We start from the raw sequence: 23633 nt of genomic DNA on the forward strand, positions 1-23633 counted from the left end.
TGGCATCTTAAAAGAGACCTCTTCCTGAGTGAGAAAACACATCATAACTGACTAGGAGTGACACGCTGCAAATGAGTGCAGTGATCCTGGCACTGACCAACTCCTCTCTACTACCAGAAATATTTCCCCTTTATAGAGATATTCACAACAGAAGGAGCTGTTAAATAAATTACCCTTTCATACATAGCAGCACATAAAACCAGCATTTAAAATAAAAAAAGTTTTATGCCTTACTCTGCCATCATGGACCGGCTGTATTTTTTTATATTAAAGTGAAAAATTGAAACACAATACAAAATGGGGACAGTTAGAGAACCACCCTAGTCCTGACAATCCTGGAAGGGCGCACTTTAAATTTGCACCTTGCCAGGAAAGGCACAACATGATGAACTTGGGCTACACAGGCAACGTGGAAATGATCAGGACTTGATGCATCACATCTTTTATTGTAGAGGATGTTCTCAGTTGGTACCAGTGTGATTGCAGCTGTTTCTCTTTATCGGGCAAAACCCCTACATTACCTTTCATAGCGTAAGTTATGAAGCATCTATAGAAGAGAAAGGCTTTGTTCTTCTGAACACAAAGTGATACGCAGTGAATCATACTGACAGTCTTCTCCAAACTATTTTTTAGAATGTTTTGTGCTAAAAATAACCACAGTAATGTTCCAAGAAACTAGAATATTAGAAGAAACTACTTTTAACAGCAGCAGCCAGTAGTGTGTGTCATGCCAGTTCCTTTACAAGCACCCAAGTTACCCACGGGATCAAGGCCTCTATTGTCAACTGAGGCGTTTACTCTTGCCTCCAACAGCTTGCACGTGACAAACTTCCACTGCAGCACCCAGCTTCTTCAGTTCACTCAGCCAGATTATCTGCTTGGGGGACAGGCGATCATTAGGACCTTTCACTTCCACCAGCTACAAAGAAAGGTGGATGATTAGTAGTGTGCGAGGGGAGGGACTGAAAGACCATTAGCTCCCACAGACTAATGTAAGTATTCTTTTATGGCTGTTACTTGCAACAAAAATAATACAGATTTACCACAATGGAAGGCCCAGCAGGTACTAAACTATTAACCCATCTTCCAAAGTTTAAGAGAATGAAATTTTATATACTAAATATCCACCAAAACACAGACAGAGTGAATGCAGATACCACATACTCAAAAACTGATCATCTGCAACCTCAACTGTTCCAGCTGATACTGACAGCAACTTGCTCAGATGTTCTAGAGAACTAATTTCTGCTATTCAGTTCTGTTTTATAAATGCATAACAAGTTGCTCCAACAGCTGAGAGATGTCCAATAGCCTTCTAGTACCTATTCCACCACCACGGTTACTCAATTTTTGTAGCAGACAGTCACAGTTGCTGTAGTCTCATATACTCAAGTTTTTGTATGTGGTGACATTAGCACCCCTTCCTAACAGCAGTCACAATGTGTATGACTGATTAGTAACAGTTGCTTTACAGGAAATTTAATATCGAAGACTTATTCTACAACAATACCTAGCCCCTGCTTGCTGTTTCTCATTATGCCCGTTAAAGCTACACCAAAATGTGATGAGATAGCAGAGAACCAATCACCCACTACTTGCCATAGCTGCTGGGCATGAGCAGCAGGTGCACTTCCACCACAACAGGAAAACACAGTTTGTATGGGCTGACAGCTGGAAGGTTTTGCTCCTAACATCAGCTGAGCACTGAGTATTTCCATCATCTCCCAATATACCTTAAAGTGATTCGTCTGAGTACACCACACAACCAGGTCAGGCAGTCCCCCTCTGCAATGGCGTAGGTCTTTGGAAAGCCGCCTAAAAACACCACTCAGAAACATTCCTCCAAGGCAAGAGACAAGGCTCTGTAAGAGACATTTTGGTAGTTGTTTTTTTTTGTTTTGTTTTGTTTTTTTTTAAAAAAACTTCCTGTACAGCCATTTCCCAATTCTCACAAGAATATTCCAAGGCCCATCTCAGCTTTTTGTTTAGTCACATGTAACAAGAAACTTAAGCAGATGTTATCTACAGCCATTTCCCTGCTGTTGCCCAACTACTGTGGCAGGAAAAGTGACCCTATCAGAAAAGAGCAACAGGATTTGGGATTAGGCAGAATTGCACTGAAGTCCCCACTCACTACCTCCCTCCCACTACTTGCCCTCAGTCTTGGCTCAGTGCAAACTGTGAGCACACTATGGCTGTGGGTGAGTTAATGGCAAGCCTCATCAAACAGAGTGCCCGTTCTGGACAACAGTAACTTACCTGAACTTGCTGGAGAGAAATAAAACGCCCCCAGCTAACAAGTGCTGCTGCTTTTCCCTCCTGAGTGGTCCAGACATCAGCGATCAACTTTGCCAGTGTCTCTGAGGAAGCTGTATGAAGCTGCTGGAGTCTGGCCTCAATGACATCCCTCCTGTTCTCATAGAAGCTGTCAGTGTATAAATCCAGAGGGGATGTCTGTATAAAAAGGCAAATACAGCTCTGAGGAGCTGCCAGCAAAACAGCGATTCCAAGAATGACAATGTGCTAAATATGTTTCTTATCGCAACTACAAATTCACTCAAACACTGAGTCCATTCAACTTGAATATGCCCACCACATAAACCTTTATTACATCATGGGAAAAGATATGCATATATTTTAACACCCAATGCCAGTGCAACAAATGCTGGCCACATCTTAGCCTGTGCTCTGTTGGTTTTTCACCTCTAGCCAGAGGTTTCCTTTAACACACAACAAACTCCCGTAACTCTCTGCGCTCCTGACTGCTCTCTGAGCTCCTACTGCTCTCCTAACCCTCTGAGCAGTAACATTCTAGTCAGGATTTGGCATCAGTATCAACACTGCTCAGCTACAGTGAGCTGTCTGAAGTGGGAAAAACAAAGCAGTCATGAAACTGGGGTGTATTACTCAAGCTGCCTAAAAGCAGAGAGCCTTATGCATAGCACTGAACAAATTATTGTATAAATTCACCGCAGCAATTATTCAATTTTGAACACAGCTGAAACAGGTTATCAAGTAGTAGCTGAGTGCCATTTCAGCTTGTCAAAATCAAATGCAGAGCACTTAGAAAATGGCAAATTTCAGCCTTACACAAACTGCTGCCACAGCTAATCCCACAAAAAAAACAGCCTAGGAATGACTGAAAGAATGAGAAGACAATTGTCTGGCCTTTTTCAGTTCTACAACATTTGAGATGGCTTTTTAGAGTTTTCTTAGCAAATGTCACTAACTGATCAAGTTTTCTAATTGCAACTATTAAAACTGAGCCTAGCTGTAATTTGTAGGATGTAAAGCATTTAGCTAAAAGCCACAAGTTCACCAGGAATCATAAATCTTAGGGTGCGGCAGGGAGTGCTGGGGGTGGTGTAGTGTTGGCTGCTTGTTTGTTTCTTTTTGACAAAAAAGGATGATCCCAAAAGCATAAACATGTTGGGGTGGAGTGGGTGGGGGTGTTAACAAACCTGATTTTAAAATTGTGACTTCCCTTTAAAGGCTACTGAAAAGAAACAAGACTCTCCTTTTTTTTTTTTCTTTTTTTTTTAAATGCAACGCATCATCTTCAAACGAGATGAACAATGCTATGGTATAGCAGTATCCTTCCACTGACTATAAAGGAAGCTTTGCCCAGAGAGTTCAGATGTAGGACATAGGCATTTAGCAAGATGAATCCCACTTTATCTGACAGTCAATCCAGACTTCCACAGCAATTAGTTATCGAGGAGCCCTTTAGTAACAAGCCCAAGATAACAAATAATAAAAGCAAGCAAACACCAAGATCTGTCTGGAAAGTCCCTCAGAATAAAAATGTTAATCTAATTCCAAGTAAGATTTTAACATGGTTAGAGAGTCTACAGCAATGAGTAAAGAAATTAACTAAAGAAAGCCTTTCAAAAACTACCTGATAGGAATTCCTGAACACATCAGGTATGTCATCCATGAAAATGATATCCCACATTAGAATACCGTACAGCGTAATAAACGTTGAGCCTTCCCCATGAATACCTAAACAGCAAAATTTAATAAAAAATGGAAACATTAATTTCTACAGCAATCCCATATAAGGAGGTACTAAATCATCATGATCCAAAACAGAAACATGCTATGTTTGGGTTTACTACACAGCTGATGTCAGTATGTACCAACATTACAGCATCAAATTGTAAATGCTCTTTATTACTTCCACAGTTTGCTAATGTTTTCTATTTCCAGGCTAGTGACCATCATTTACAGTGTAGGATTAAATTAACTATGCCTTGTCAAGAATAAGGTTTACTGTTCTAATTTTAACAAGTTCTAATAAAATTTAAAAAAATTTTTACACTAAAAAAGTAATATATTAATATCAAAATGTTTATAGATAAATGTTTTATACATACACATGTATACATAGATACATACATGTATATGGAGCTATACATACACATGTGTGTACACATGTATGTGTATACATGCATGTGCTGCACAAAGCACTCACCACCAGACCAATGCCCAGCATAGTAAAACTGTAATACATTAATAACAAAACTTGTGTATGAATGACATATATGTATGAACATATACATATATGTGAACATCAGGAAACACTTGTTCACTGTGAGGGTGACCGAGTGCTGGCACAGGTTGCCCAGAGAGGTTGCGGAGTGCCCACCCCTGGAGATACTCAAAAGCCAGACACAGTCCTGGGCAACTGGCTCCAGGTGGCCCTGCCTGAGCAGGGGGGGTTGGACAGGGTGACCTCCAGAGCTCCCTGCCAATCCCAACCATTCTGTGATGTATGTTCTGCTAATAGTCTGTTAGCACATTAGATATAATATGTAATGTTATATATAATACATATAGATAATCAAATATATGCTCTAGGTTACTATATTAGATCTATAGTACAGTATATACGTATTATACACGTATGATCTAGCATACATATTGCAGAGGAGGAGAGCGAGCAAGTGTGCCTGCATGTGTGCATGCGTTAGTGTGTGTGCACAGTGCTGGACTGGGCATTCTGTTTCCTTAGGCTGACCGCTAAATCACACATGGCCACTGTGTGCTCAGAATTTGTACTGAGCCAAGACCAACTGATGGTGAGTGGGTGGGAGTGAGGAATCGAGTGGGGACTTCAGCACAATTCTGCCAAATTCTAAATATTGTCAGCTTCCCATTTACCCTTTTCTGGTATGGCCACTTCTCCTGCAACAGTATTTGGGAACATATCAGTAATATAAATTGATATTATGTATTTTATATAAAAATATAACCTGCCTACCCTTTTGTATTTTGTTTTTTTCCTGTAAAATGGACCTATATATACTTATTTGTCCATGGCTTTTCACTGCTCTTAAGTTGTAAAAATATATGAACAACTACTAATAGAGCTGAAAATCAAGCCTTTTCAAAAGAAGTTGCTAATTTTCTTGCTATGGTGTATACAGTTTTCATGCTCATCTAGTACCAAAAATCAATGGAAGTTTACCTTTCCTTAGTGACACTCCCTTAAATGACACTGCTAGCATTTTACCCCTAACAAATAAAAGAGCTGTTCACTGATAAAAAAAGCAAAGCGATTTTTATGGAAATAAAGAAGAAATGTTGGGTTTGTCTTAACACATTTCAAAACCACCTTAGGTATATGAAGGCAGGAAATAATTAAAGGCCAGGAAGCAGGTCAGGTGGAAAATATATATTAGAGCATTTTGGTAAGGAAATTACATATTAGAGCTGTTTGGGAAAGGAACAGAATCAGACTAAAAACTGGTCTAATGAAATCAGCTAAAATTGGTCTATTAACTAAACTGCTTAGTTCTTTACTCCCACAGTTATTTTAATGTAAAAAAAATAAAATTACTATTACCCTGATCAAAACCATTCTGCCTGTAATGAGTTAACGCCAGCTCCTCAACTGAGCACATGACTGTGGATACGCTGAAGTCTTCACCTCCTTCTTCATCACCAATATCCTCCATTAGAAATACAGATTTGCCCATTCCCATCTGAGGACACATCTTTCCTTTGATTGTAACCTGAACATATTAAAAGAACTAATTACTTTCCAGAATCACATTTAGAAAGCTTTAGCCTAGGTATTCAAATCTCTCCTAAAGCACATACTCCTTTTCAGTTTTCTTAAAATCAGAACTAGACTTGTTTCCAAAAATCAACTGAATAAAATTTAACCTGCCATTTCCTTGAAATCATTGTTCAGTTTTATAAACTGGCAAATTTTTCAGAAAAAAGATGTCTAGCAAAAATGCTGGGCAGATGGGAATGTAGTCTTTCTATATGCAGGACTAGGAACAAAGAATACAGACGACTGAGGATACTGATTCTGGACTGAAAAAAGGAAGGGCTGTAGGGAGATAGTGGGGACAAGGCTGAGAGAGAAAGTGAGGCTCTGCTCTGCCTTTGCCCAGATACCATTATCTTTGCAACAGTAGGGAAAAGAATGAGTTAAAAAAAAATCCAGTCCAATATGATGCAAGTGCATCACATTGCGTATTCACATAGCGCATATTTAAGAGTGCGTAACTCCCAAAGGTTATTAAAAAAACCTTGTATTTTTTGAGCCACTGATGCAATGCTGACAATGTCTTAAGGTTACTACTACTTTTTCTTACACACAGAATGCTCAGCTTGAACCAGAGGCAATGCACTGATTTGATCAGACTCTTCAGACAGAAAGGTTCAAGAGCATTGCTGGTAAATTAGTGGAGTTTATAGTTGATCAGATTCGTAACACATATTCAGTAAAGCAATGCAAATTAAATCAGTGTACATCTGACTAACTTCAGCTAAGAAACTGACCATTTATTAAATATTAAATATAAAATATTTGTTTACAAGAGGCTTCTGTTTTAGAAACACATTTGTATTCATTTTCCTGCAGCAAAAATAAGTCAGAGGCTGGTGCACAGCACATAGCAACAGTCTCCCAGATTTTTTGTCAGCAGAAAAAAGACATCATGAGTTGTTATTTCTCAGAAACTTTACTTACATGTGTCACATCCTCCACAGTTATGACTGGCAGATCATAAAACAGGCATCTGAACTGCTTGCAGCTTGGCGAGTCTCTGATTCGTAGGGCTCGCTGGTAGAGAGAGAGACGATGCCCAGTACGTACAAATGGGTCTGCCAGCCCATTTCTAATGCAGTCAATGGCCTAGCAAAGAGCAAGGTAACAAGCAATAATTTAGAAAGGCCAGGCACACCTGTCTGTTCTTACTAAGCCCAAAAGACCGACTGATTTAAGGAGCACAAAAACGTGAATGTAAAAAACAGCATAAAAGACAGGGCCACCTTTCTTACTTACGTACTGAAGTGGTAACTACTATGCACTAGGAGGCTTCTGTATTCAAATTTGTACTAGTACAGTAAAAAGAAATCACTGTCCACTGATCAATGTAAGATTAAGGAAGTATAAATTCTACATAAGCGACTAGAAAAAAGAGTTGGTTCTAAGGTAAATCAGTTCAATATTTTTAAGTCAGTTTCTTAACAGCACATAATACGAAAACAGAAGGACCAGATCAGTTGTGCAAGAATGTACATACAAAACAAATTTTAGACCAATGCACTACTGCACTGAAGAACATCTGGGGTTAAATATGGACCCCAAAAATTAATTCAAATCATGGTTCTGTCATACTCTCCTTCGATGACTTGAGGAAGGCACTTTGTCCTAATTTATAAATAAGGAACCGAGACTAATTTTCCTTTGTACAACTTCTAATTCCAAATCTGGAAAAAGCCTGATATGGGGGTATAAGATGCAGAAGAGACAACTGACAGCCTATAATATTATTTCCTTTTAACAGACTTAGAGAATTAAAATGCAACACAAAATACAAGCATTTTAATCCCAATTGTCAATAGCTTTAATGAGGCAAGGAAGCAACACCAAGGGGAAAAAAAAGGCATTCTCTGCTTATTTTAAGTAACTCTACAACTGCTACTGTTCCTGGACTTAAAACTTCTTTTAATCTCTATTTTCACTGCCAAATTAGTCAGGTATCTTAGGTGTTTTTAATTAGATTGGTCTTCTTTGTCTTTTAGTTAAAAGTTGATTTTCAGTCTGCCCATACTTCACTGTGACCTAAACAGTCCTGTGGAGTTTCATTTTCAATCACTGATAATATTTCTTCTCTGTAACAGACAGGAAAAACAGACATCATCTCCTGTACTTCTAAATCCTCAGACCAGCAGCTGGTACAACTACCAACCTGCTGTTTCTTGCACAGAAAATTCATGAACTGCAACTGAGCCCTAAAATGAGATAGACAGTGGCTTCTATGCCTTGTGGCTCTTGAAAAGAAAGTCTGTGAAAAGCTGGTGCTGACTCACAAGAAATTGAAAGGCACAACCTGTACTGCAGCTTGCAGTTTTCTCTGGTTCTTTTATCTTTCCAGAGGTGCCGGAAAGTTCTACAGAGATTTACAATAATCCTTGCACACAATCCTTGCCATTCCTATATGGTTATTTTTCTCTCATTCAGCTACATGCCAGCTAATCACTTAGGAAACTGAAAGACTGCTCATCATGTACACAGTGTTTCTGAAAGCCTGAACTGCATCATTCAGACTCAAGATAGACAAGTTTACGCACTGCACAAATAACGTATCTAGCTTGTACAAACACACCCTACTGGTATGTGTGCCCTACTGGAAGGGAAGTGGGCAAATTTTCAGCAAAAGCTAAGATTACCTCAAAAGCTCTTCTCCCCTAGTCTGCCTTCCTAAGAGAATTAAACAGACCAGGATGGACATAGCCTGTAATACACTCTGCCTAAAACCATTAATGTTATTCTTTACCAGTCTAAGGGTGGTCAGTTATGGGTTTTGGACCACAGAAATAGTATAAATTTGCTGTTGAGGACTGATAACTCTGCCAGAGCTGTGTACAAGTAACAGACTAGAAATGGGGTTGTCTACTGCTTGACCCCTTACCCACACCAAAACTGGTCCAGGTATAGAAGACAACCTTCTCTCCACTGTCAACAGTTAGCCAAGGACTTAATTGTCTTAATTTTTTGTTTGAAAACATTAAAAAACTCCTTCCAATCATGTTTTCTTTTTTCATTCTGGATATATCCTCATTCAGAACTCAGGTTCTGAAGCAGAAGCGTTTACTGCAAGAAATTTCTCTGCTTCTCACACATTAGGCAGATTTATAAGGCAGAACAGCAAGGAAGCTGCTGCCTGATAACTCTGTACACATCCTTCATGCCAAACAGTGTTCTAGGCAACAAAAAAAAGCAGACAAACCAAGGATGAGGGTATACTCAATTTCTTAGGAGAAACTGGTTGCCTGACCTTGGGATTCCTACCAATATCCGCATTTTTTGGAGAGCCTACCCCACTGTTCTTCTCATACAAAATATTTTTTAAAAATGTTTCTGGCCCATGACCCCAGTGTCTCCAGCTTTACGGCATGCAGTCGTGAAGATACCTTCTTAGTGTTTTTCAAGTGCTGATGTAAATTCAGAGCTAGGCGATCCCACCATCGCCCTCTGCTGTCAGTACAATACACATCCTGAGACAGAAGAGTCTGCAGCTCCTGCACCGCTTCCTGTAGCAACAGGATTACATCTTTATTAATTGAGTTAGAAAACCACGTTCAAATTTCATTATAAAATTAGCTTGTCACTTTTCCTTCTAATTACTGGATGTTATAAAACTTCGTCTCTGCACAATTCAAACCCCATTTTTACTTCAGCATCCAATGTGCATGGGTGTATCTTAAAAACTCTAGAATAGCAGTATTTTTATGTAAACTTAAAGGTTAGCTACCAAAAATACAGTGGTTTTGTCCTTTCCGTATTCCTTATTGTATATGAAGACATGAATATTACTTGTTGCCTTTCTGCAGAAGCAGTCTTCTTCAGAATAATCTGGTTTGCTTTAACACGTAAGTCAGAGGCCTTGGGAGCTGTTAGCTCCTAAGGTGAAGAGGCAGGGATTTCACAGAAGACTTTTCTTCCAAGATTTTCTTATTTAAAAGCAGTAACCAAATCTAGTGGAACACAGATATCTTTAAATAATGAAACAATGACTCAGCAACAGTCTTACGGTATATTATATATAGTAAATCTCCAAAGCATAGGCAGAAATCAAAACAATTTAAAGCTTTCTTAAGTAGCAAGAAAAAAAGGCACTTTTTCCTTAAAAGTAGTCTGTTAAGGGAACTGTAGCAAGTCCTGGTAAACATTACCACCATTTTCCAGCCATATCAGAAATGTGAGTTTATGTACAATGCTACATTAAACATGTATTCCTACTCACTTCACCATTTTACCTCATACATGTGAAGTCTCTGCAAAATTTCAACACCCTGAGAAAGGATTCTTGTATACACCCAGCCAACTGTGAAATGTCGCAGATACTCAGGTAAAACTCTGTGATAGCTGAAAGATAAGAGCAGCTCAGATCAATTTAATGATGGTAATTTAAATTCTTGAAGTTCTCTTACTAAGAATACTTATACCTAGAGCATTTACAAAAATTAAATGCCTTATATATCAAAATCGAACTGAAATGAGTATCCCAGCTGCAAACTCAAGACCCCAAAAGAAAATAGTTTAGCTGAGGTTGCAGGTGCAAGCTGCATTTCCACAGCATATTTGGGTTTCAACAGCAGTGGAATTATTAGTTAATAAGTTTTACATCAAATGCAAACCAGTAATTTATTACATCATGATTTGTTACTGCCAACTTGTTCTTGTAAGTCAGAAGGTTAACTTTAGAAACACCGCTGAATGAAAGAAAAAGGCTAGAATAGGCATTTCCTGCCATAAAAAAAGACAACTTTTGGGTAGACATCTCTATGTTTCAAGATAAAGTCTCTTGAATGTTTTATTGAAATAAAAATAGGTTTTTCTACTGTTTTCAGTGTGAAACGGAATAGACCTCCAAATGACCCTTTATGAATATTACTTTAAATCAGTTGCCATGAAAATGAATAAAACGCCAAACATAAGGCTTTAACTTTTGGTGTATCATTAAGCCAGAAAACAAAATAAATGAAAGAAAAACTGATGAAGGACGCTTCAAAAACAATACATGTTATTTCAGTTCTCTGATCTTTAGGAACATTTCATGAGTGACACCCACTTGGAAGTTTGAAGAGATGAATAACCCAGTATGTTTTCCCATAATGTCCGCAACACTCTTTTATTCACAGTGAATTTTAAGTTCTGCTTACTGCTATTTGTCTAAAAGTCATAAAAACAAAGTATGGCAAGGGAAAAATAAGGCTCTTGTTCTCCTCCATTGGCACATAGAACAGAAATGTTTTAGTGCCTTACCCATGCCTACCAATTCATTCCCAAGGTTTTATAAAAAAGGCCTTTTCATATAATCACTTAAAAGCTAAACAAACAACCAGGAAGTTCAAAGCTTTCAGGAACATTAAAGCTTCTAAATTTATCAGGCTTAAATAATATCACTAGTCTATAAGACTCTCTCAAAAGTACCCAAAGTAAGATAATATACTCAATATTTCACATAAACACTAGGCTGGTTTCCAGTTTAGTACCTCAAAGAGGGGTGATTTTTCAGTTCATTCCAGGTTTCTTTAGCACACATATATAGATGATTAGCTTCTTCCCAGTTTCCATTTACCATTGCACTGGCTATATCATTTGACAGATGAGCAGCAGTTGCATACCTAAGGGAAAAAAACAGTAAATGTATTAGGCTCAAAAAGCATTTACAATTAAAAGAAATCAATTCCTCCATACAATACCTTTTAAAAACTCCCTTCCAGTCTCCAAATACATTGAACAATGCAAACAACTTTATTCTTAATCACGTAAGAGTTTACACTAGGAGGGTACATTATGTTTAAAATTACTTACAAACCAGAGAATGTATTTTTTATTTTGTTCGGAGCCCATCCTAATAATCATCACAGCAAAAGAAGAAAAAACTTTCATCAGATGATCATGAACCAAATAAATATGCTATTTATGCATATTTAAATATGCAAGCTGCTGTGAATTACAAGTCCTACCTGGATACAAAAATGCATTTAAAATCACTGCAAAAGTGCACTTCTGCCTATTTACCTCTGGAGTTCTACGTGACAAATTCTTATTTGCCTACACAAGTACTGCAGTAAAGCTTTTCTAGACATAAACAGATTTCCAACCTGCCAAAGCTCCCCCTACCTGATAAGATCTTCTCTGTCCTGGAAGACCTGTGTTTTCCTGTTGACGGTGTAACTGGGGAATACCATACGCCCCATGTTTACCATAAGGACTGTGAAGAGCTGGCCTTGACCAGCACTACCAGCTTCTTCATCCACCAGTGACTCAGACAGTGAAAACAGCAGCAGAATTCGAGAAAAGACAGCCCGAGGGCCTTTACAGACCCTGACAGATCTTCCAGCCAGGTCCTTCACCCTGGAAGGACAAATAAAATTATTATAACAAATGTTTTTTACCATCACTTATAAAAATTAAAATATACTGAATGAAGTATGAGAATAATTTTGTTTTCAAGCCAATTAATGTGTAAACTTGATTTTCCTTGAAAGGAGCAGCTTCAGAAACTATATAGTGCATATAATCCCTAGTGAAAAGCCAAAGAAATGCATGAACTAATAAAAAGTTTAAGGGCCAAACTTCAAGCAGAATAGAATTGGAACTATCTGGCCTCTGGGAGAAGTCACTCCTGTTGCTATGCCAGGCAGTACCAACAAGCAACAAGACATGGTTTGCTGTTAGGGCAACGTTTACAGACCACAATTTGAGATCCCTTGTTTTAGGGTGTCTCCATTAGCACATCTTCACCCAGCCTTTTCACACAAGACAAGATTTCTGTTACCTGTCCACAGGGCAGCACAGATTTAAAACGGAATTTTCTCTGATCCATAGGGTAACTAGTATTTCAGCTGTCAACTTCAGCAAAGAGCATTACATTCCCAAAGTTGATGTGGCTGAGCAAGTAACTATCAGCCTCTTGTCTTGGAGTAGGGAGTAAGCCAGCAACAAGGACTTTTTTGCAATGTAACTAACTTTCCCAGGTTCCTTTCCATTTCCTGAACACATTTTTTTTTCTAGCCTTCCTTTGTATAGTTTAAGCCAATAGTCTGAAAACAATTTTGTTTCTGTTAGAGATATTACACAAATTATGCACCATGCATTGTCATATAGTTCAAATATCTAGTATCAAAGAGAAAAAATGAAATCTCGAGTGATACAAAGTATTTTCATACTGAAGTTTTCTATATATGGATAAGAATGAGGAAACAACTGCAACTCCTTAAATTAAAACATCCATACTTATCACAAAGTCCCAACATCCTCTAACACAAGATAATCATGGCTGTGGCTACGATCACTTCACCTGTTCTCCTGCAGACAATGAAGTGCAATGCTACTGGAGACAATGACACCAGTGTGAAATACTAGAACCACTAGAGCTCCTGTTGTATTCTGAAAACAACAAAGACCAAATAAAACTACTTTAAAGAAGCTGGCCATACTATGCAAACCTCCCAGTTGTGAAGCTCTGCAAGCCCAGCACTAAGCTAGCATTAGGCCTCTTTTTTGGCATAAGGACAGTCTTACTGATTCACGTAATAATAATTCTTCATGGAGGGATGATTTTAAAGTTCTTCTTTCAATGCTAGGCCCCTTTTAACACAAGGAATCTTGTGGAGAATCACATGATCCATTTCAGGGAGAAATATTTCTCCAATCAACATAGTTATGCAAAACTTGACAAAGCTTTAGATCTTTCTCATTTGAAAAAGAGTACTACAGGAAAGACAGATTATGTTATTGAGGCAAATGCAGTGCATACTGGTATCTGTCAGCTTTCTACCCCACTTGTATTTTGTACAGAAAGGATTCCACAATTACTGAGTTCAGATCCTAGTTCTCCAGCCTACTATACAAGCTAACTGCTAGTCAAGCAACCTTTGTTTATATGCATTATTATTCGAACAGTTACTTTTTTTACTTTAGTTACTAAGAGAGGTAACTGCATAAGAAATCTTATAAATTCCGGAGCTGACTTGTACCCTAGCACCAGTAGTACCCTGCCTATTACTTTAGTTCGCATTCCTAGACTTTTTGTGGATGTTCTAGCTACAGATCCAGCATTAAACACCAAGAATGGTAATGCTGTAATCACTCCTACTAGGGCAGAATGACACCTTACACCTGAATCTGGACCCCAGAAGACCTGGAATTTAAAGGCATCCGATATACACAGCTGTGATAGCCACAGTGAAAAAATTCACAGGAAAGAAAGAACACTTTATCAACAATCTTTTCCCTTTAAAAATACTGCCAAAAAGGAGGCTCTATGCTAAAGTACAATCACAAAAAAAAGAGATTACTGCTCCCCTCTAATTCTGCTAGAAGACCTCACCCAGCAAACGAACATCAGATAGTTGCTTTAATAGATAATGACTTTCCCTATGTCTTCCTAGATGTTTTTCTGCATCGATTTTGCTTTAAATGTTTCTCTGTATAATTAAGTAACTTTGGAGATAGCTAATCATGCACACAGCTGAAAAGCATGACATAGTTTAAGAAAAAAATCTAATATTTACCCTTCTGTTTGACCCACGGTATGTCAAAATTTAATGCTGCCCTTTTTTATTCATCAGTTTACTAAATGCATTCCTTTCTTCAAAAGGCATCCAAACTGAGTCCTTTGAAGCATAACTTACATTCACCTGCAAAATTCAACTATAAACAGTTACCTTTTTAAAATCACTGTCCCAATACCAGACTGACTCCTGCTGAAGACTGAACGTTGTTTTGCCAGCCTCAGAAAATCATCCACAAGTTGCTGTTTCTGACCATTTGGGTTTGGCAAGTGAAAGATCTTTGCCAGTGTTTTTAGCTCAGGGGCTGAAAGCAAATCCAACCCTTCACACAGATCTTCCAGTTCAGATTCTAAAAGTAAAATGATCCACATATGTTCATTATGAGCTATACATATACACTCAAGCTCAAAGTACAGTACATTCATATAACCTAACACCAATCTAATGATTTAGATTCTTCAAATATGAATTATTGATGCTAGCTGGTTCAGCTTGAAATTCATTCTCTTCACAGGTCCAGTTTGGAGGAATGGAATAGTCAGAAAAAAATCCCTTTGCAACTTCAAAACAAAGAAATTCTGCTCAGTTACAAAAAAATGCTCTTCAGAAAAACTTGTCTTCCTGATGATTGGTCGAATGCAAAAAAAAAAAAAGTGCTGCCAGGGAGCAGCAAGAGCAGGGCTGCTCGGCAAGGGGGAATGAGCCAGGAGTCAACAGTGACCACAGCATAGCAGTGTCCTCACCAACCCTGGTGCAGTCCCACCATAAATGAACTGAATGGGCAGAGAAAAAGTCCTGATAACCAATTCCACTGGCAGCCTCAGAAGAGGCGTGATGATGAATAAGGTCCAGGGTCGATCTAAGAGACGACCTGGACATAAGACTAGAGACAAGACTACAATTTATGTCTGGGATCCATCCACTGTACATGGCCACAGACAAGACTGGAAACAAACACCTGCAGCACTGGTTGGAGGTTCAGACAGCCAGGGATGGACAAGGCCAGGGACAGGGTGCCTGCAAAACAGCTCAGGGCAGCACTGAAGGATATTAGAAGCAGAGCTCCTGGACCAATACACAGAGGCTGAACAGGTCAGGGTCTGAGATGAGGCTGGTGAGGGCAAATAAGGCCTATTGTTGCACCTATAGCCCTGACATTTATTTAGCTCTCCCTATTACCTAATTTGCACTAACTGCTTTTATTATTAATGTAACACAACACATCTACCTGAAATCATTATTTTGGTCCTCTAGTTCTTTTCTCAAGGCACAGACAAGCATGTATTGCATTAAACTCTAACATGACACAACTGCAGATTTTATGTGCAATATTTTTAATATTTATTAATGCTGGCCATACCTGTTTGCAGAAATCTGGCTTCAGCCAGTTCTTCAATTATTGGTGACAAATCCGTACTTATCTCTCCATACTCTATTTTGTTCACCTTTAACCAGTTCAGCTTGCGTTGAAAAAGTCTCACATATAACTTCTGCCCACCAACTGCAAATTTTATTTAAAGCAGGGAAGGATAAAAAGAAAATTAAATTATAAAACAGTATTATGTATAATCACTACCTTACCTAGAAAAATTACTTTGATGCAGGTATCCTCTAAAATACATTTTAAACCTGCCAATGTTCTATGAGCAGACTTGGTAAAATACCAGAACTTAACGTTTTCAAGTAATTATTGCTCATTAGAATCTTTAAGTTTTGTAGGTGGAAAATTATTACAATGTATTTTGTAGGTAATGAACATTGCTAAAATGCATTTTGGACATGCTTACCCTTTAAGAAATAATTTGTTTGCTAGGAAAAGACAACTTCATTTTTCAAACTCTGCATATTGTGATGTTCAATAGGTCTTTTTTTGCTTTCTTTAACACTCATCCAATAACTAACTATTTGCTTGGAAACAAAAGAGGCTGTAGTCTGACAGAATGATTTCATAATCACAGAATACCTCTCTGTGTAGCCGTCTTCAGATTCTTATTTTTCCAAAGATAAGTTTAATTTAACTAATGTATCTACTGAAAACAAGGGAAAAAACCCTACTGATTTGATTTTTATCAGGGAGGTGCTCTCTTAAAGTACCTTTTAAAAATACTTCTAAAATTCTAACAATGCTGAAATTCAGCAAAATAGATTATTAAATCTTAGCTGAAAATAGTCTGCCTATTGCTACTACATTCAGTACCCTTTTGAATACTTGAACTTATCCCTCATTAACATCTAATTTTTTTATCCCTGTCTGCTTCTGCTTAACTGAAACTGATCATTAATAAAAACAGACACTGAAATACTACCAGACCTAAATATATTTAAGAAATGACAGGTAACTTTTACATGCTTATTTAATGATTCCCCTGTCCTTAAAAAGATTTTCAAGCTTTTTTTTAATAGAATGTTTCCAGGATCAATTCACTGAGAGAACAATATTCAGATGCATGAGCTTATCATTTTCTCTGTGGGGTTATAACTTCTTTGAAGCCTGTCTGCAGTTTTTACAACTGTGGAAAAAGGAAAAAAGGTTGAGTAACAACACATCGACATCTTTTCTCCAGACCATGGACACTGACCAAACTAGGGCTGCAATCCAGTAACTGCATGTGAAGACTGCTTTCTCTCTAAAGGATTTGAATGACAAACAGAAGTATTGTGTAAGTAATTAATGGCTTCTTAAGCATCCTGTTCTGCAGCACATTACCTTTGGAGGTTTGGGGGATTTTTTTTCTTTTGTAGTTCTTAAGAAAGTTTCAGATGTATCACTGAAATAAAAAGATTGCTCTAAGTTGAATTATCAGCAAAAAGATGCAGAAGATCTTAGAAAAGTTCACCCTCTACGATTCATTCAAATGCAACAGAAAAAAATTACAGTTTTTTCTTGTTCAGTTTTCTGTACCTCAATTCCACTGGTGACTATAAATCAATGATTCTCGGATACAATTTTTCTGTTGTATAAAAGTTGGAAGGAGGATTTCACAAACTGTATTAAGTAGCGTCACCAGAACTATGTGCCTGCATTTAAATTCTTCCAACTGCAACATGCAGTGAAATTAAACAAGGAAAATATAAAAAATATTTTTTTACTATTACACCGAAGTTCAGGCTTGTTATGGATACACCTCTGCTTTTCCCTACTTTTATTTCCTGTTTCCACTACTTAGAAAATTGGCAGTACTCTACATCCAACATAAAGGCCATCCACTTTTGAGAAAAATGGGCAGAAAGGAAGGATTGCTTCAAATTTAATCCTTTTAAAAATATCATTCCTGTCATAATAAGCATTGGAGATAACTCACCAAAGAATGGTAGACTTTTTAGCAGAAATACTGGAGGATACCTATGTTCAAGCAACTTTATAGTATTAAGCATGTGTGTGGCTTTTTTGTGTTACAGTAACTGGAAGACGACACTTGCTTGGGTAGAAACTTGCAATGTGGAACAGATAACCCATCCATCCTAACTTGTAAAGTATTCTGTCTAAGATTTCTTGAAGGTAAAGACATACATCACTTGTCCATAATTCATTATCTATTGACTTAATGCCATCTGATCACTTCTCATAGCTGAATTACTGTGTTTTCCCTACCCTGCAAAGAGAGACTGTTTTATTTGTGACTAGCGGTCAGTACAGACAAGAATTTATCAGCACCACTTTGCAATAATTCTTTCTGTATTCTGAACTCCTGTGAGAGGGGAATACTGAAAGCACACTACTGAAAGAGAAACAAGCACTTGCCTTATTTAACAGAGCGAGTTACTATTACTGATCAGTGTTGTACTCATCCAGAGAAGGGAGTGTGGAAGTAAGGAAGCTGTACCCTTAATGTCTTTTTTAGTATTTGTCAACGTAGCCAAAGCCTGCATCCACTAATGACCTACCTGTAAGTTTATTCCTAGATCTCGGGATGTAAATGATATGCATGTACTGCTTACCTCAGAGAGCCAGTAACAACAGTTTTGTTACTTATATTCCATTCTTTCTTCATATATTCCCATTTTAACTACCACAACATAAACAAGGCATTATCAAGCTCCAGGATATCACTGTATACACATTTAGGTGGAGAAAGTTAACTATTGTAATATTCTTATGGCCTTGAGTGCACCAATAGGCTCTGCAACCCCATCCCAGCCCCCACAGGTTTGGTTGCTTATGTTCAAGGCCAGCTTTGATATGATGCAGCTGTGTAAGCTGGGCTCAGGTTGCTGGGAAGAGCTGTGTGAGGCTCTGTCGGGGCCTGCTCCCATTTGCTTGGGTGAAGGCCTTAAAGCTCAGGCTGGTGGCCTGCACTCTTGCCCAGCTCTGCTGTGGTGTGCCAGTGCCCAGCCAGGCACCGTGCACCTGCCTCGCCACCACAGACCTGCCTGAAGACCTGCCACTGCTGGAGCATAGCTGAGTGCAGCACTGGCACTGGATCCACTCTGCTCTTCTTCTCTGGGCAATGTGGGTTTGTGCCCCTTGCAAGCGAAGAGAGGATGTGGTCCCTGCCTGCCCTGCTGTCCCCTGGCTCATCCTCCCATGCACAGTAGTCTGCTCTTGCTGCTCCCTGACAAATACAGTCCTATGTTATGATCTCATCTTACAATATTCTCATAACTTATGTTAGTATTATTCTTTGATTTCTTAAATGTTTGGTGTTACTGCATAATTGTAATTATTACAATTTCGTAAGAGCTTAACTGTGACCAGGCATCCACTGCAGAAATACCTAAGTAAGTTTAGAGTTCTCCTTTCTCCTCCACCTTTTTAGCAGCTACCTCTTAAGGTGGTTCGAGTCAGCTCAGCTGACTTTTCCACTAGGGCAAATGAAGAATGTTCATATGGTCCTTCCCAGTTGCTAAGCTTTGGAAGATTTTAAGTCAAAAAAGGCATTTCTGAGATCGTTCCATCACAGTTTAAGTACTTCCTAGAGAAACAGACATGCACTGCCTCAATCTTTTTAAGGAACTGAGACTGTGAACTACTTATCAGGGTTATATTTCATCCTAAAAAGCTCAAGCCAACACTTCTCCATTTTTGTCACTGAGTATCCTGTATTAAAAACCTTGTGATGTCCTATACACTAACCTAACCTCATTCTATTACTCTCCACATCTTTGCAAGTTACTGAAAGCCTCCTATTGGCATTGGAAAAATTTCACATAATTGCTAACCACAAGTCATGACCTTGATACTCTCTTTTGTAATGTCCTGTGGTGTCAATCCACAGTATCATTTGGAACTTTATGGAAACAAACATTAAGGGACAAAGTGCTCTAAACAGCTAGAACAGTTTTCTTCCACCTTGCAATGGGGAAACAGTCTAAAGATTGGTGTATACTAGTGCAGAAAAAGGACAAAGACCAAAATACACAACAGTTTCACACAAAGAAATACTATTCTTTAGTGTGACAAACTTTACAACCTGCTAGTTAAGCTAAACTCAATGAACACAACACATTAATAAGTACAGCCTGTTTCTGATTTGTTTTTTCACCAGCAGGTACATATGCAACTGTCACTTTCATAGGTTCAGCTCAGATGCATGAATTGAGCTCCTATGAGCAGGTATCTAAAGATACTTTGTCAGGCAGCTGTATATTACCATACTAGTTTAAAACAATATAAATGGTTATGCCTGCAATACTCTTGAGATACAGATTTTATTGTAGAAATTGTTATAAGCTTATTTCAATTTTGATGCTCCAAGTTTGCAGCTCAAGTGCTGGTAAAACTACTCTTAATTACAGTTTAAAAGACAAGTTCCTAACATACATAGAAATTTGGAGGGTTAGTTTTAACTTGCATCACTTCTGCCATGCTTTTACTGTAAAACTTAAAAATGAGTATAGCATTCAGACAACATGTCTGCTTTGAATCTTGTCTAAATATGGAGGGCTTAAATCCTCAACATTCTGGCTTCTACTGAAATTAATGAGAGTTAAAAGTACTAAGCAACCTACAAGAAAATTACTGTTAACTAGTAACTAGCATGTCTAAACACTGGATAATAATCATAGGGATAACCATGGATTCACACCAAGCATGAAAGTCATCTGTAAATGTGCTGAATCAAAGCTCACAAACGTCACTTCAGAAGTGTTTTTTTCAAGGTTTATGTATCCAGCACAGGCCCCTTTATAACCCCATTTTCTAGAATTCCCATACATATTAATCATTAAAAACTTGGTGTTATCTGATACTCTTCTTCAGTGCTACGAGCTTCCTTCCTTAGAAACATGTTTACATGCAGCAGCAAGTTGACTTAAGATTCTAAAACATAGTATTAAAACAGTAAAAAAAGGATTCAAGAAAACCAGAAATATACATAATCATTCTCTCCTTATTTTTTACAAGTCTCCACTATTATCATTACCTTCCATTAAAGCAACATCAGGAAAGTTTACCTACAAGAAGCCACTGAGGGATACGTCTCCTGAGAAAAAGGAGCTTCTTCCCTTCAGGAATTTATCAAGTTAAATTGCCCACTGGTATAGCATTCTTCACATAAAACTACCTCTCTCTACAAGAGGTAATGTGAAAATATACTATATAAAAAAAAGATACCTGATAATTTCCAGAACTTGGATATAATGTTCATATCTTGCTCATCAAAGAGTCTGGCATCATCTTCGTTCTCCAAGACTGCTCGCAGCACCACTAAAAAATTCTGGAGGTAATATGGGTGACCAGGAGAGCTGGGCACAGAGCGAACCTCATCTATTTTGTCTAAAATGTCCCCAATGGAATCTTGAAATTCTACCTTTTCCACAGTTTCTGACAAAGCATGATCGATCTCATCCTTAATGTCTTCATGACCTTCCCCAGGAAGTACCTGTACATCATTCTTGCTAAAGCAATTTTGCGTACCACAGTTCACTTCTTTCTTGGAAGAATGAATAACCTGAGTGTGAGGCTGAGTCTTGGCTTTTAAACTACTGGTCAGCTCTGCTGAAGTATAAATGGCTAGATGTGTTTCAAATTTATCAGGACTAGGTATCACACCTTCAGACTTACTTTCTGTTTTGGTGCTCCTTGTACCAACTGGTAACCTTTTGCCATTAATGTCATCAGCCAGTAATGATACCTGAACAATATCCACAAGATCTCCTCCATTACATTTGTGTATTCCTTCTTGAAATTCAGTTTCCTTAGTTGAAAATTCCTGGCGCTCACTCTGAGCAAGCCGATTTTCTTTCTGAGAACTATGTCCAGCATAAATCTCATCATCATCCTGTGCTGCAGCACTTTTGCACATACTGTGAACAGCTGGAGGCGAAAGGTTGATTTCTTTATACACAATCTGTTTTCCTCCCTGGATACAACGTCTTCTGGACAGTTTAGATGACAAGCTTCCCAAAGAGACGATTTTAACTGTTTGAGCCTGTGGTGTATTGTTAACACTACAGACTGAACTATTATTGCTAAAATAAGGGCTAATCTGTTGTGCTGCACTCCCTTCTGTTTTCAATAAACTGCTTTTGGAAGTTTCTAGATTTAAGAGGTTTTTTGAAAAATATAAGCTGGAATTATTGTTCACAGTTGCAGCTGGGGGACTCTCATTCCGAAGAGAGTTGTGTGTTGAATCAGTGACACCAATCTCACTGTGGTTTCTCTGACATGTTTCATCCATATGCTCATTTATTCCATATCTTGGCACCATTTGCCCACACATGGGACAGGTAATTTTGGCAGGGGGAACATTGTTAAAAAAGGAAATAATGGAGGAGGTTGCTGAAGGTATAGAAAGTGCTCCTTTACCTTCTACTTTTGTTGTTGTTCCTTTTTTTTTCTTATTTTTACTGACTGACAGACTTACTCGGGATCTTTTAATTTCTGAAGACCTAGCTTCTGCCATTACAAAACTTCAAAGCGTTTACATGGCACAGGCAACTTCATTCAGGCTCTATTTCCTTATTCTGTAATACTTAAAAAAAAGACTTTCCTTGGCTTTGCATTTTCCATTTGTAATCCTCTGACATGCCTTCAAGAAAAAAAAAAAAAAAAAAAAGGAGTGAAAGATCTTCTAAGGTACCAAATGCAACCAAGATGAACAGTGGAGAAAAAAACCCCTAAAAGTGGAAAAGTCAAGCAATCCTTAACTGCTCAGTACAACTGTATTTTACCTTCTCACTAGGCAGGCAAGCAAGCACACGATGATCGTCATGCTGAGCACCGCAGCTGGCTTCATGGGAATGGTTTAAGAAAATGGAAATACTGCTATACACTTTGACTATTTAAATGCCACGTTCACTTGCTGCTGTAAACTCAAACGAGATAAATTCAATGTTAGGATATAGTCAAGTCCTCTATTTTTTGTCACTGTCTTGTCTGCTATTCATACGCACACCGCTTTTCGGTGCCAAGTGCCCGCTTTCACAGAGCACATCCAACAGGCGCAGTGTCTCGCACACCCTCGGGCACTGCCGGGCCGCTGCCGCAGGCGCCGAGTCCACCGCGCCGGGCCGGGCCGGGCCGGGCCGGGCTCCCCGGGCCTGTTCCAGGCAGGCCCCGCCGCTCCGCAAGCGGCTCTGCGCGCTCTCGCCGTGCGTTCCCGGGGGGGATGGCGGCGCCTCAGGTTTCTGAACCCATTTTTGCTACCGCCGCTACCCCCTCCCCGCGCCGGGAGCCCGTCGCCCGGCCGCCGCCTCTGCCGCGCTGGGGGCCCAACCGAAGCCCCCCCGCCGCCCGCGCCTCCTGACTTTCCTCACGCACCGGCGCCGCAGCCAAGCGTCCCTCTGCCGCGGCCGGCCCGGGGGCCGTCGGGGGGAGGGAGGGGCGGCCGCGCCAGGCGCGCTGCTCTACGACGGCGGCGGCCGCCAGGGCCCCGCGCGGCAGCAGGCCCCGCCCCACAGCGGCCTGCTTGCGGCTCCCCCGCTGTCAGGCCAGCGCAATGCACCGCCGATGGCGGCCCGCAGGCCTGGGCAGCAGATTGCCGAGCCAGGGTACCGCCTTCTAATAAAAACCTACCAAGACCTATTTATTTTAAACATCTTGCCCTCTTTAAATTTGAAATTTCTCTGAAGGGTGAAAAACAGCTGTGACCTTTCTTGAGAAAGGGGAACCAGAAAGCTGGGACTTTCTTTTTTTTTGT

At 39.2% G+C, this 23633-nt stretch overlaps 1 protein-coding gene across 3 annotated transcripts; it reads right to left on the reverse strand.

The window, feature by feature from the left end:
- Positions 1-426: 426 nt before the first annotated feature.
- Positions 427-23378, reverse strand: FAN1 (FANCD2 and FANCI associated nuclease 1). Of its 3 annotated transcripts, none has more exons than XM_074880729.1 (15): positions 23255-23378; positions 22666-22799; positions 21107-22523; positions 15914-16054; positions 14707-14902; positions 12158-12391; positions 11524-11655; positions 10285-10393; positions 9439-9558; positions 6989-7153; positions 5849-6017; positions 3899-4002; positions 2260-2454; positions 1734-1862; positions 427-919 (listed from the first exon to the last, which is right to left on the reverse strand). In XM_074880729.1, exons 3-15 carry the CDS (start codon positions 22395-22397, stop codon positions 782-784), a joined length of 3123 nt encoding a protein of 1040 aa, XP_074736830.1. In that variant the 5' UTR covers positions 22398-22523; positions 22666-22799; positions 23255-23378; the 3' UTR covers positions 427-781. The 3 variants fall into 3 exon arrangements, with proteins under 3 accessions (XP_074736830.1, XP_074736831.1, XP_074736832.1); XM_074880730.1 differs by lacking the exon at positions 23255-23378 and adding an exon at positions 22890-23238; XM_074880731.1 differs by lacking the exon at positions 22666-22799 and having other exon boundaries at positions 23255-23363.
- Positions 23379-23633: the final 255 nt, after the last annotated feature.

The sequence above is a fragment of the Strix uralensis genome, chromosome 11, assembly GCF_047716275.1.
Source record: "Strix uralensis isolate ZFMK-TIS-50842 chromosome 11, bStrUra1, whole genome shotgun sequence".
NCBI lineage: Eukaryota > Metazoa > Chordata > Aves > Strigiformes > Strigidae > Strix > Strix uralensis.